This window comes from Psammomys obesus, unplaced genomic scaffold (genome assembly GCF_907164565.1).
Source record: "Psammomys obesus unplaced genomic scaffold, mPsaObe1.curated_primary_1811, whole genome shotgun sequence".
Lineage (NCBI taxonomy): Eukaryota > Metazoa > Chordata > Mammalia > Rodentia > Muridae > Psammomys > Psammomys obesus.
Window position 1 is genome coordinate 7,765,850 of NW_026587216.1, and position 13,070 is coordinate 7,778,919.

The 13,070-nt window shown below is 42.9% G+C and overlaps 1 protein-coding gene across 1 annotated transcript in view; it reads right to left on the reverse strand.

The window, feature by feature from the left end:
• Parp8 (poly(ADP-ribose) polymerase family member 8) overlaps positions 1-12,935 on the reverse strand; it is a 169,302-nt gene extending 156,367 nt beyond the window's left edge. Inside the window, exons 1-3 of the mRNA XM_055603471.1 lie at positions 12,732-12,935; positions 12,530-12,631; positions 11,714-11,768 (exon numbers count right to left, since the gene is read on the reverse strand). Coding sequence (XP_055459446.1) covers positions 11,714-11,768; positions 12,530-12,631; positions 12,732-12,837 — 263 coding nt within the window. The 5' untranslated portion in view covers positions 12,838-12,935. The remainder of the gene's footprint in view (positions 1-11,713; positions 11,769-12,529; positions 12,632-12,731) is intronic.
• Between the last annotated feature and the right edge of the window lie 135 nt (positions 12,936-13,070).

Consider the following 13,070-nt stretch of genomic DNA (forward strand, 5'->3'; position numbering starts at 1 on the left):
GCCTGAGCTATATAATGAGGTCCTGTCTCACAAGCACAATCAGTATATCCAAAACACAGTAATATTTACCCTCATTAATAGTAAAAAAAAAAAAAAAAAGCTTAAGAAAGGTTGTTCTTCACCAAATTTCTCCCTTGGTCACTTGAAGGAAATTATTTTAACTAGAGATATTTTCCCTCATTACTTTTTTTCTCTCTCGCAACATAACTTATCAAAGAAATGAAATATCTGAACAAATTCCAGAGTTCCTTCATTGCGGGCTTCTCCAAAGGATGCTACACCAGAATGCTCACTAATATACTCTACTGCGGCCACAGCAGCAGAATTTAAAGGATAATGAGCACTTCAGCTACCTCAACACTTCCTTAAATCTGATTTCTCATCTACTCACGCACGAAAGATGCCTCTACTAACCTCGAGGCTTTAATAGCTAAGAAATTGGTTCAATCGGAGAAAGGGGAGAGAGGACCACAGAAATAAACACACATGCAGAAAAGTTAGTGCCATGAAATGCCAGCTGCCTTTTAATCAATACCTTCCTTGTTATAAAACAAATTCATAATAAAATGCTAAAAAAATTCTTCAGGGCTCAATAAGAATCTGTGATTTCCATGCACAGCACACTGTTATTTTCAATGACGAAAGACTCACAGTTTGCCAAAGTGCTTTTCATAAAACAACTCTCCTGAGACAGTCTCGATCTGTAATCAAATAAGTCTGAACAACCCTGAATACTGCATTCATCTCCTGAATATATGTAATGTGAACCATTACATAAAAGACTCTACGAATCTTACCACGGAAATGGTTTAATTACAACCAACTGAGCGTTTTCCTGACATATCTGACCACAGTCCTTACATCTAATAAAACGGTTTGGGAACCGCTTTCGTACAATATAGGAAATAATCTCGCTCTGGCATAAAGAAACATAAATATTCACTACATCTAGGCACACTACTTGGAACTAGAATAATAATGTCCAAACAAAATATTGATGTATCTCTCTGGAACCATTCTGTCTTATTATGGTTTGGATTTATAATTAAGACATTTGAGGCTGTGTGCTTAATAAATGATCTTGTTCTTGTTTTGTGTTTCCAGCATTTTTCTTCACAGGTATAAAAGATCAGAAAACGTAGTGATTTCTGAGCCTCAGGTGCCACACTTCAAACCAACTAATTTTATCAATGCTTTTTTTTTGTCATTTTATTTTTTGTATATTTTTATTTTAATTTTTATTAATTACAATTTATTCACTTTCTATCCCCTCATGGCCTCCTCCCTACTCCCCTCCCAACTCCACCCTCCCTCCCCCTCCTCCACACATGCTCCTCCCCAAGTCCACTGATAGGGGAGGACTTCCTCTCCTTCCTTCTGATCCTAGTCTATCAGGTCTCATCAGGAATGGCTGCATTGTCTTCTGTGGCCTGGTAAGGTTGCTCTCCCCTAAGGAGGAGGTGATCAAAGAGCAGGCCAATCAGTGACCCTAACCAAAGAAGTCAAAGACTTGTATGAAAAAATTTCCAGTCTCTGAAGAAAAAAATTAGAAGATATCAGAAAAAAGAATGATCTCCCATGCTCATGGCTTAGCAGGATTAACATTGGGAAAATGGCCCTCTAACCAAAAGCAATCTACAGATGCAATGCAATTCCCATCAAATTACCAACACAATTATTTACAGATCTTGAAAGAAAAATTCTCAACTTCATATGGAAAAACAAGAAACCCAGAATTGCTAAAAACAATTCTCTACAATAAAAGATCTCCTGGAGGTATCTCCATCCCTGGTCTCAAGCTGTACTATAGAGCAACAATACTAAAAACTTCATGGTACTGGCATAGAAACCGAATGGTGGATCAATGGAATCAAATAGAAGACCCCGAAATAAAACCACACACCTATGGACACCTATTTTTGACAAAGATGCCAAAACCATTCAATGGAAAAATACCCAGCATCTTCAACAAATGGTGCTGGTCTAAATAAATGTCTACATGTAGAAAAACACAAATAGATCCATACTCATCACCCTGCACTAAACTAAAGTCCAAGAGGATCAAAGACTTCAATATAAAACCAGACACACTAAACCTGTTAGAAGAAAAAGTGGGGAAGAGCCTTGAACTCATTGGCATAGGAGACAACTTCCTGAACAGAAAACCAACAGCACAGGCTCTAAGAGCAACAATCAATAAGTGGGACCTCATGAAAATGAAAAGCTTCTGTAGAGCAAAGGACAGTGTCACCAGAACAAAACAGCCTACAGACTGGGAAAGGATCTTCACCAACCCTATATCTGACAGAGGCCTAATATTCAGAATATATAAAGAACTCAAAAAGTTAAAAAGCAACAAGTCAAGTAATCCAATTGAAAAATGGGATACAGAGCTAAACAGAGAATTCTCAACAGAGGAATATCAAATGGCAGAGAAACACTTAAAGAGATGCTCAACGTCCTTAGCCATCAGGGAGATGCAAATCAAAACAACCCTAAGATTTCACCTTACACCCATCAGAATGGCTAAGATCAAAAACTCAAGTGACAACACATGCTGGAAAGGTTGTGGGGAAAGGGGAACCCTTCTCCACTGCTGGTGGGAATGTAAACTTGTACGGCCACTTTGGAAATCAATCTGGCACTTTCTCAGACTATTAGGAATAGCGCTTCCTAAAGATCCAGCTATACTATTCCTAGGCATATATCCAAAAGATGCTCAAGTACACAATGAGGACCTTTGTTCAACCATATTTGCAGCAGCTTTATTTGTAATAGCCAAAAACTGGAAACAACCCAGATGCCCCTCAACTGAGGAATGGATACAGAAATTGTGGTACATCTATACAATGGAATATTACTCAGCAATATAAAAAAAAAAAAAAAAAAAAAAAAAAACAAAAAAAACAAGGATATCATGAAATTTGCAGGTAAATGGTGGGAACTGGAAAAGATCATCCTGAGTAAGTTATCAATGCTTCTTAAAGAAAAGCTTCTATGGGTTGAATAGAGATAAATCAATGACAGAAGCTGATGAGTCTGGCTGTTGTGCAGATAGATGGTTGGTTGGTTGGTTGGTTGGTTGGTTGGTTGGTGTTTTTCTTTGAGACAGGGTTTCAATATATAAGCAAGCTAGGCTGCCCTTGAATTTGCTACGCACCCCAGGCAGGCTGAGCTAGAACTTCGCAACTTTCTGCCTCAGTTTTCTGAGCACTGCAACCGTATGCCTGTAGGTGCCAGCACACTCTATTACCACGGTGAAAATAAGCAGAAGACTTCAGAGCTGGTTGAAAATTCATCTTTCAGACTACATTTCAAAGGGCTGAGAAGGAAACTTTGAGGGAAGTCCTGTTAATTCTGTCCAAAGAGAACTGACCTGACAGCCACGGGCTTCAGTGGATTCCTCCCTGTTAAAACTGATTATGGAATCATTTTTCATCCTCCATTTTACTGTTTCAGTTTTGGTCAGATAACGCTGGGATGGAACTCAGGGCCTTGCACATGCAAGGGAAGTGCTCTACCACAGAGCTATCTTGTAAGGCTCTGACACCCCGGTTCTCAGCATCTCCGCCAAACTCCCTCTCACTGATATTCAAATGAGATGTTCAGGACTTTCAGTCGAGAAGTTTACAAGACACAGGCACACAAGGAGACAACCTATGCACTGTCTTATCCCCCCAGATTCTACTCTGTCCTCTCACTCTCTTACTCTGTTCTGCTCATCTCTAAACACCCTACATCCCTGAATGAGTGGACATGCCACTCTTGGGCAAGGAAAACGCACATGAACTTGTACTTATGATACTAGAATCCAATCTTGCTATCCAAACCAGCTACATTATGCAAGTGAAATTTTTACTATCAATTAGCTTTCAACAGCTGTCTCCTAAATTAATCGAACTGCTGTTCAACAGGGAAAGATGGGAGTCAGTAAACAGACAAAAGAAAGTCAGTATTTAGAAGCAGGAGATGTCCCAAAGAGGGGCGGATTCAGAAAGTGGTTCTTGAAAGCCAAACCAGAAATTTAAGGTTGATTCGGAAAAAAAAAAAAAAAAAAGGTCATATTTGAAAGCTGCTGAATAGGCATATATGATTAAATGTATGCTTATGGAAACATTTAAGACATCTGGGTATGGTTGTGTGTCCTGTAATCCCAGCACTCTAAATGAAGAGGCAGAAGGATAGCCCCAAATTCCAGACTAGCCTGTGTTATACAGCAAGTTCCAGGCCAGAGTTACAGAGTAGGATCCCACCTTTAAATAATAATAATTTACAACAACTGGTAAGAAAATTGAATGGGATAGAATATAATAATCAGGATTCTTAAAGGCCACTCCATTTAAGTGCTAGTGGTCTAAATTGAGGCCAACAAATGCTGGGGGATACTGGTGCCAAGAGCAATTCCTAAGTGGGTGGATGAAACTTCAGGAAGGGGCTGCTGGACATGTGAAGCCTGGTACATACAATGGAAAAGCGGCAAGTAGACAGTGTCTCAGGCAAGGTGAAGGCTGAGAACCCAACGCCTGAAGCTGTCCACTGACACCCACACACGCACCCTGGCACGTGAGCACCTACAGGAGAACTCCGACGTGACAGGCATTACACATACACGTGCAAAAATAAACTTCAGAAAATAAATTTCTTGTCTAATGTGGTGACACACATCTCTAATGCAGGCACTGAAAAGGCCAGCTAAGAGGATTTCTAGTTAAGGACCCAGCCAGTCCTTTGGAGTGAGACCTTGTCTCAAATACTAACATAGGAATAATTATTATCCTATTTCCTACTGGTGTTCAATGAGGTACAGGAAAATGATGTTTTAGTAATGAAATAAAAATATCTCACTGTCAATACCTAAAGTAAACCTTCTAAATCAGTGGCCATTATCTTAAAGCAAGTTTTACCTACAGGAAGCTACAAAAAGGCAAAGGCAAATCTGGGTACAGAATTTAAAAATATTTTCAGAATTGATGAAATTTCACTTAGAGTTTTTTTTTTTTTTAATGCTGCAGAGTAATGATGAGGAATTAAATATTTGCCTAAATATTCCAGAGCCAAGGTACATAATTTTCCAACTGTTATGCTTTACACTGGGCCCAGCCACATCTCTTGCCAACCAGTAGATTTTTCAGTATCAACCCTGGAAAACATCCCTTAGCAATCCCTCCCTGTCTCCAAATATTCCCAACAACTCTGATCAGGCCAGTTGAACCAATTCCCCTAAACCTTATATAAACATTGACTTGTACAAAACTGTAGCCTTATTGTCTTGTGCAAATGCTAACCTATTTTAAATTACCCCACCCTCAATTTCTCTAGCAATAAAATGTAAAGTAACCAGCAAAATGCCTTTAGTGTAAGCACAGGGGTGAAAGAAGGGCAGCAGGAGCCTTTCGAAGACTTGGTTCTGCAAAATAAGTATCACGAATAGTATTGCCTTAATCCACAAAATAAAGGTCACACACCATAAATACATACGCTACAATAAAGTGTTATTCATGCTAAACTATAGATTACTTAAGTCAGTTGGGGAGGGGAGCATCACCAGAGCCCCATTTACTTACTCAGTTTCCTTCATACTCCCTTCTCTGGTCACTCCAGCACTTTAAGGAAGATACTTTTAAGAACCAGTATTTTGGATAAAAACTAATCTAACTTTAAATCGTGGTAAGCAAGACCCCAGTGTCAAAAGAAAAACATTAATTTTCTATTTTAAAATGGGGACCGTTTTTTTCTGACACCTGATGAGTATTTGATGATTCAAATAACTGCATGTTCTGAGATTTCTACGATGAGTACATATGTGTGTCTTACATAACAGAACCTTTTTTAAAGGATTCGATAACTACTTTCACCCTTCAGATTCCTTACCCTTGTGCATGCATATACTCTCCTTTCTAAGCAAGTCCAGGGCTGGCTCTGTAGGTAAAGTCAACCCTATGAAATAACCCTGGTGACCTGAGTTCAATGCTCAGAAACCCATGTGGTAGAAGGAAAGAATTGGCTAAAAAACAACAACAAAAAACAGTCCTTCAATTTTCACATTTGGGCCACATCATGTTCATGGCATGAACATTCCCCCCACCACACACATCCACACACCTAATCTATGAAATCCAAAGAAAACAAATGCCATTTGGCAATTGTATAGATCGTCTCTCCCTATGGCCAACCATGTGTATGAAATTAACACACTGAGGACCCAGGTGGCCTAAAGCCTTTTAAAAACTGGCTTGGTCACCAGGACTCCTGCCTTTTTTAAAATTGGACTCTTTTAAAAGTGCAAATCTCTAGTCTATCAAATAAATGGAGTGTTACCTTAAACAATGGCATTATGTGTCTCTCTGACCCCTCCATCCAAAGCATCTTGAATACGAGAGGGAAAACATGAATTATAGCTTGGCCAGGCAACTTTTGTCACACTGAATTCATATGAAATTCTGTTGCAAGTGGCATTACCAAAGTGAGGACTCAAGTGTTTAAGTATTTCCATATTTGGTCTTTTAAGTTAGAAAATTCCTTCTTGCCTGGCAGATTTTTTAGCATTCATTTCATAATTCATAAAACATCTACTCATGGAGAAAAAAAACAGCACACTAGACAGTGTTCAAGGGGCGAGGGAAACCACAGTGAATGGGACAAAATCCCTTCTCTAAAATGCTTACAAAGAGATGTAAAGCAGTAATTAATTACAGCAGACAGTCCTTAATGTACAAAGGTCTAACCTAAACTTTCCACTTTATAAAAATGCAAAACCAATATGCAGTCAGCAGAAAACTTCCTCCTACTTTTTAATTTTCATCATTTCCCAGATTAGCTTTAAGATATCTGATGAATTCCCATGATGCTCAGTGACTTCAACTCAGCCCTTCAATCATGAGAGAAAGCCCAGTCTTAGCAATGGACTGTGTTGTTAACCAGGGTGATGGGCAGGTTAGGCATTACAGATGCCTATGCACCCACCATAATCTCCTCTTACTGTGGATGGATGAAGGCGTAGCCCCTTTACATGTGGGGGAGCATCTGCGTAATATGACATAGCTCTAGAAACATCTATCACTTCCTACAGGGAGAGGCTCCAGAGAAAGACATGAGATGAGAATTTTGTCTTAGCACGCATCTCAACCATAAGTAATGCCTAAGGAGTCCACGGTAAAGGAATGGAGGGCAGAATATAGGAGGATGGACACAGGCAAAACGTGCTGAGAATCAGGAGGTAGCCTATGCTCCAAGGAGGACTACTACAGTTACCCAATGCTCCAGAGCAGTTCTCTGGTCAAGGAAGACGTCAACCCACCTGTGACATCATGAAGGAAAGCTAACCACAGACTGAGGCCACAAGGCCAGGCAAGTGCACAACTTGGGCCAGATAATGTGCTTCAAAGTTAATAATATCTAATGTAAAAACCAGAATTTTTTTAAAAGAAGGGTTTCAATACGGAGGCGAGACTAGCCTGGAATTCCTAACTCTCCTACTTTAGACTCGCAGGTGTCAATATTTTAGGTATATGGTTATTCTCAGTTTAAATATTACATTTCCTAAGGTGCAGTCACGCTTTTGGCTAGGAATCCCTCCATTCAAGAAACATGTCACCATTCCCATGTCCTTTTTAAAGGAAAACCATTAATATTATGTTCTAATATGTGACGTCTCAGCCAGCACCAGGGACTCAAGGTTATACCGTCAGCTCCACTGGAAGCTGCGAGAGAAATATCACAACGGCAATATAGATGGGGCTATAGTGAGTTCAGGTCTAGCCTGGGTAGTGGGACACTTTCAATATACACAGTAAAAATAAGGGGAGGGATGAGTATTAGTGGTAGAAGGCTTGTAAAGCATGTAAGAGACGCTGGGTTCAATTCCTTAGAACACACACACATACAAATGACCTCTCAGAAGAATATAATTCAACTTTTGGATGTGTATATTTTATATGTATATAAACACAAAAATCCTAAATGCAGAAACTGATAACATTAAGAGAAGCTGGAGGAATTCCGTAGCATTCTTAATTTTTATTCCTTTTGGCATGTCTTGTTTTCTAAGTATTTTTAACTTATTTTGTCTGCATCTGTGAATACATGCAAGCACATGCAAACTCCTGCGCAGGCACAAGCCACGGGACACAGGTCTAGACCAGAGGACCCTTTCAGGGAATTGGTTCTTTCCTTAGGCTGTGTGGGCACCAGAGACTGAATTCAGGTCATCAGACTCCTGGCAGGTGCCTTAACCAACTTCGCCATTTTACCAACCCACCCAAAAACTTCTGACAATCAAACTCTTGATTTTTCTGTTTTTGAAATCTCGACTTTATTTTCATAATGTTTCCATGGTTAAAAGCTCAGGGAATCGGAGAGCAATCTGCAGTCCTGTTTCTGGGCAACTGGGTTCTTGGTCTCTGACCCCAGAGACTGTTTGCTTTCCTATCTCCTTGCTATCTGGTTCCACACATTTTATCACTTCTGCTTCTACTGGCACTAACTCCATGTCTAACCACAGGCAAGATGTAAAATCAGAGCCCCAATTCTTTGAGGTTTTAGGGAATGTCCTGCTAATTCATAAATGAAAAAAAAAAATGCTAGGAGGTCAGAAACATGACAGAGTACAAAAAAAAAAAGATTTTTGCATGAATTCTAAATTGTAGACAGTTGAGGCCTATTCTTATGTCAGAAATCAAGCAGCCCTGGGATTCAGGGGTGGGAATGAGGGGGGTTATAGGGAACACTGCTAGAATGAAAGGGTTAAAAAGTAACAGATACTGCCAAATGTCAAGTGGGGGTAGACGCCCAGAAAATCAGCGTTCTCAGTATGTAACGCCCTTTCCCCAGGAACAGACATTAAACATCACAAGTGTCTGCAGAGTTCTGTGGTCTCTTCTGCTCATGCGAACCTGGTTGCACTCCTGGGAAGGTCAGGGTGCCGTGTACAGGAAGCAGCCTGTGCCTCTGTGCTGTGACAGACAGGGATGCACACCTTTGGCTCCCTCAAGTTAACTGTGTAAATGTGGCCAAGTCACGCGTGTTGAACTGCTTCTTAGCTTCATCACACCAACAAGTGAGGACAGGAACTCCACGTGCTTTCTCAACTTCCATCCAACCATTTCCTCTTCCTCACCCCTCAACTCGAGTCCACCAAGGCAGGATACCTAATATTAACTTAATATTACTGTGCCCCTATGAGGACCATTTAAGGGAAGGCTAATCTACAAGGCCTATTTATACGCAGGCATAACAATCAAATCATCTTTTTGCATTTCCACTTATCTACAGAAACACTGAAGTTAAAAAAAAAAGAGCAAAAACGAAAGCTCGGTATTCCTTAAGAGTAACATGAGTGATCAATTTTTATATGTTTGAGACACATAATTCATTCTTAGAGAGTGCACGATATTAAACGCTATGTTAAATTTTATCTACAACTTGAATTGAAACTTATTTCTAATGGTTTAAATTAAATAGCAGTTAAAAAAAAAATTCAAGTTAGCCATGTACTATTCTCCATAGAAGACTTCCTTCAAGTGAAGTCTAATTTATTTGCAATGACAACATAAATCCAATGCTATGAGCACGTTAAATCGAGACAGAAGTAGGTGGTGTAGTTGGTCACATCCGTAACTCGAGCACTCGGGAGGCAGAGGCAGAACAAACACAAACCCAAAGCCTGAGTGGTCTATGTAGTGAGTCCCTAGCCAGGCTGGGTTACGGTAGGACTGTCTCAAAAACAATTTTTAAAATACGTAAATAAATCAAGATCCAGCAAGAATATTTTACTTCTAAATAGCTGATAGGCATGTCAGGTTAGGAAGTGGATAATAACTGTGGGTCTCCAAAATGGATAATGAAAGCAATACGCTTTTAAGGAAAAAAGAATCTCTGTCCCCGAATACAAACATAAGGGGATTTCCTACCGTCCTGTATTAAACAACTTTATATTTGTTGCACTGGAGAAAAAGCCTCTGAAAAAAACAAAGCAATCATACAGCTCTGCCGATTTTTCTTTCCAATTACACACACAAGTCCCAGATATTTAAATAGGCACAAAGGAAAAACATTACCTCTTAATAGAGTAACATAGGCAAGGAAACATTCCTTACTTTAAAAGCCATCCTGGTACTTGTTTCTACAGTGAAAACTGATGTTATCTTAATTAGTTAATTATTCATCCCAACACCTTAGACTTGATCCTGGAGACATTCATAACTTCTCCACCTCCAGCTACTGAACTCCAGCTCGGTAATTGCTAATAAAGATTCGTAAGTGCAGTATCTAACAGATGTCTAACAGATGCAAGGACGTCCTCGCACCCCCATACAGACACTGGAACACAAGCGTCTTACCAGAAATCACAGCAGCTGGGCTACAGAGGAAACACACACACACACACACACACACACACACAAACATCAAAGAAAGGCCCCCTTAGGGTATTCTTGCCCCTACACTCCACTAAGGGAAGCTGACAACTGACTCCACCTGATTGCCTGGGAATGTTTTCAAGGGCCACATAGCATGTTGTAGCCCTTACAATAATCCAAGAGTATATTAATCATGTACTAATGTCCTGTGGACATTAAGTGTAGGCACAGCACTAATTTAATCAAACATCCTCTAATTTAATTTGATCCATAATTACAAAAATGATGGTACTCTCAGAAATTAAGAAATAATGTAATCCACTCTCTCCCAAAGATAATGAAGCTTGATAATTCACTGATACATTTACAACGAGTCAATCAATGTTATACCAGTCCTGGGACTTACAGTGACTGTATTTGGGTACAGGATAACCATTAAAAAATATCTACAGACCAAAGCTTCTTTGCAGTGTTTATATTCATAAATGTTTCCATTAGCTAAGAGAAATTTTGGAATGTGGTCAAGCTATTTTGAAAGTCAACTCCTAACAACAGGGCTAGGCTGAGGACTCTCTGAAGACTAAGTCAGTCGCCACAGCTCTTTCAAATCAGTTCTCCCTAAAAGGATAAAAGGAGAAAACCCTAACCACAAAAAAATTAAAACAGCAAAGTGTGTTTGCGGAGAAACTTTTGATGCTAATTCTTTCTCAGTACAAAATTGGATTTGGGCTGCATCAAAGCCTTGAAAATTCATTACTAGAATATGTACCTCTCATCTTTCCCCAATAGAAAAAGTCATCCACTCTAGCTACATAAAACTCTCAAAAATCCTTACTACGACTAAATGTGAAAACCAAAATAACCCCTCCTTGGGGGAGGAAAAAGGCAACCTATGCAGAACTGGCAGACCACATGCTTATGGCAACCTTCAGGAACATGGAAACACACAGCCCCAGCACATGGGAAAAATCACCACTGTCAAGCAAACTATTTTGTGACATTTTATGTCTTTTACGTGTTTCCCTCCATGGTCAATATTCCAATTTTGCCCCAGCTCGCATGTGTCAAATCCAGAACGCCCAAAGAGCAATGGACCACCGTAGCAGAACTGTTTCTTAACGTGAGTTCTGCTCATCGCGTGTAGCGTAGCTTTAGAAAAACAAACAAACAAACAAAAAAACTTCAAACCTATTTCTTTGCCCTCTGTTTTATAAGATTGGGGAACATGGGTCTTGTAATGCAGCTAGACAGCAGCCCCAAGATTGAAACCAGAGAAACACCCAAACACGGAACAGGCTAGGAACAAAGGAAACACACAGTGTGGACAGGAAATGAAGCAACTCCATACACACAAATACCTTTTGGGGCCGCCAACGTAGGTGAAAGTAAAGGTGGAGTCTGAGTATCTGAAATCTGAAACGGAAAGTCGTGTTAAAGGCCACCCCGGTGGGCTGTTTTTAACCCCCTTTCCGCCTGGGACCTGCTATTTGGTCTGAGCCCAGGAGGCCCGACCGAGAGGGAAGCTGGGGGCGAGCGCGGCCGCGGGGCGGCAGGCGCTGCGGGAGCACCCCGTGGGGTGCAGCGGGAGGCCGCCCCCCGCAACAAGTGCCGGGTGCCATGACAACGGCGGGAATTTCCCAGCCCGGCAGCCGGAAGCCAGCCCTGCCAGACTCCGCGTCCTCGGCCTCGGGGTGGGGAGCAAAGATGGACGGAGGGGGACCCCGCGGCCGGGCCCCCCGGGGGTCCGCGTCCTCCCCGGGGACTCGTGCTGCGCGCTGGCTCGCGGGCCGAGGGGGCGGGAGCCCGGCCGGGCGCTGCCTTCCCCGGGCCTCGGCGGCGCGGGGCGGCGCAGCCCGTCCCTCCCCGGCCGCCGCCGTTCGGCCGATGGCGCAAAGCCGCCGGCTCCGCTCGGCCGCGGCGGCTGCCCGGGCCTGGAGGGGCTGCACGGGGGTGGGGGGTGGGGGGGAGGAGGGGAGGGAAGACGGGGTCCGCGCCCCCGCCCCCCATTCTCTCGGGGCTCCAACTCACGCCGCCGCAGCCGTTTCCAAAACGCACCCACCCGGAGCGGGGACTCGCAGCCCCACCGCCCCAGCTCCACGCGTCGGGGTCAGAAATCTGGGCAGGGTCGGGGGAGGCTGGCTCCGGGTCCCGGGGTCCGGCAGACGAGAACTCACCTGCAAACAGGCAGTCCTTCTCGGCTCTGGACTTCTGGATCACGACGTCGATATCCTTCTGAATTCTCTCTTGCCTTGAACACATCCCCATTAAATAAATCCCTGGAAAAGAAGCAGCCGCTATTTCCACCCCACCCCACCCCCCTCGCACGCTTCCAGCTTCCGTAAATAATCAGTTAAAAAAAAAAAAAAAAAATGAAACCTCTGGCCGAGGCAGGGGCTGAAGGCGAAGTGGTTTCGGAAGTGCTCCCGGGTGAGAGAGGAGGAGGAGGAGGCGGAGGAGGAGGAGGGGGAGGTCGGCTTTGCATCCCCAGATGTGACCGCCCAGCTGCTGCTCGCCGCGCCGCTGCTGGATTCCAGTTTCCTCCCGTTCTGACAATGGATGGTGATGACACCGAGTCTCTCTTTCCCCCTCCCTCCCTCCCCCCCCCCCCGCCCGGACGGGCGGCCGCGGGGAGCCGGGGGGCCCGGAGGGGGGCCGGGGAGCGCTGGGCAGCGGCGGAGCGGCGGGCGCCGGCGAGGGGCGAGCCCCGCTCCGGCT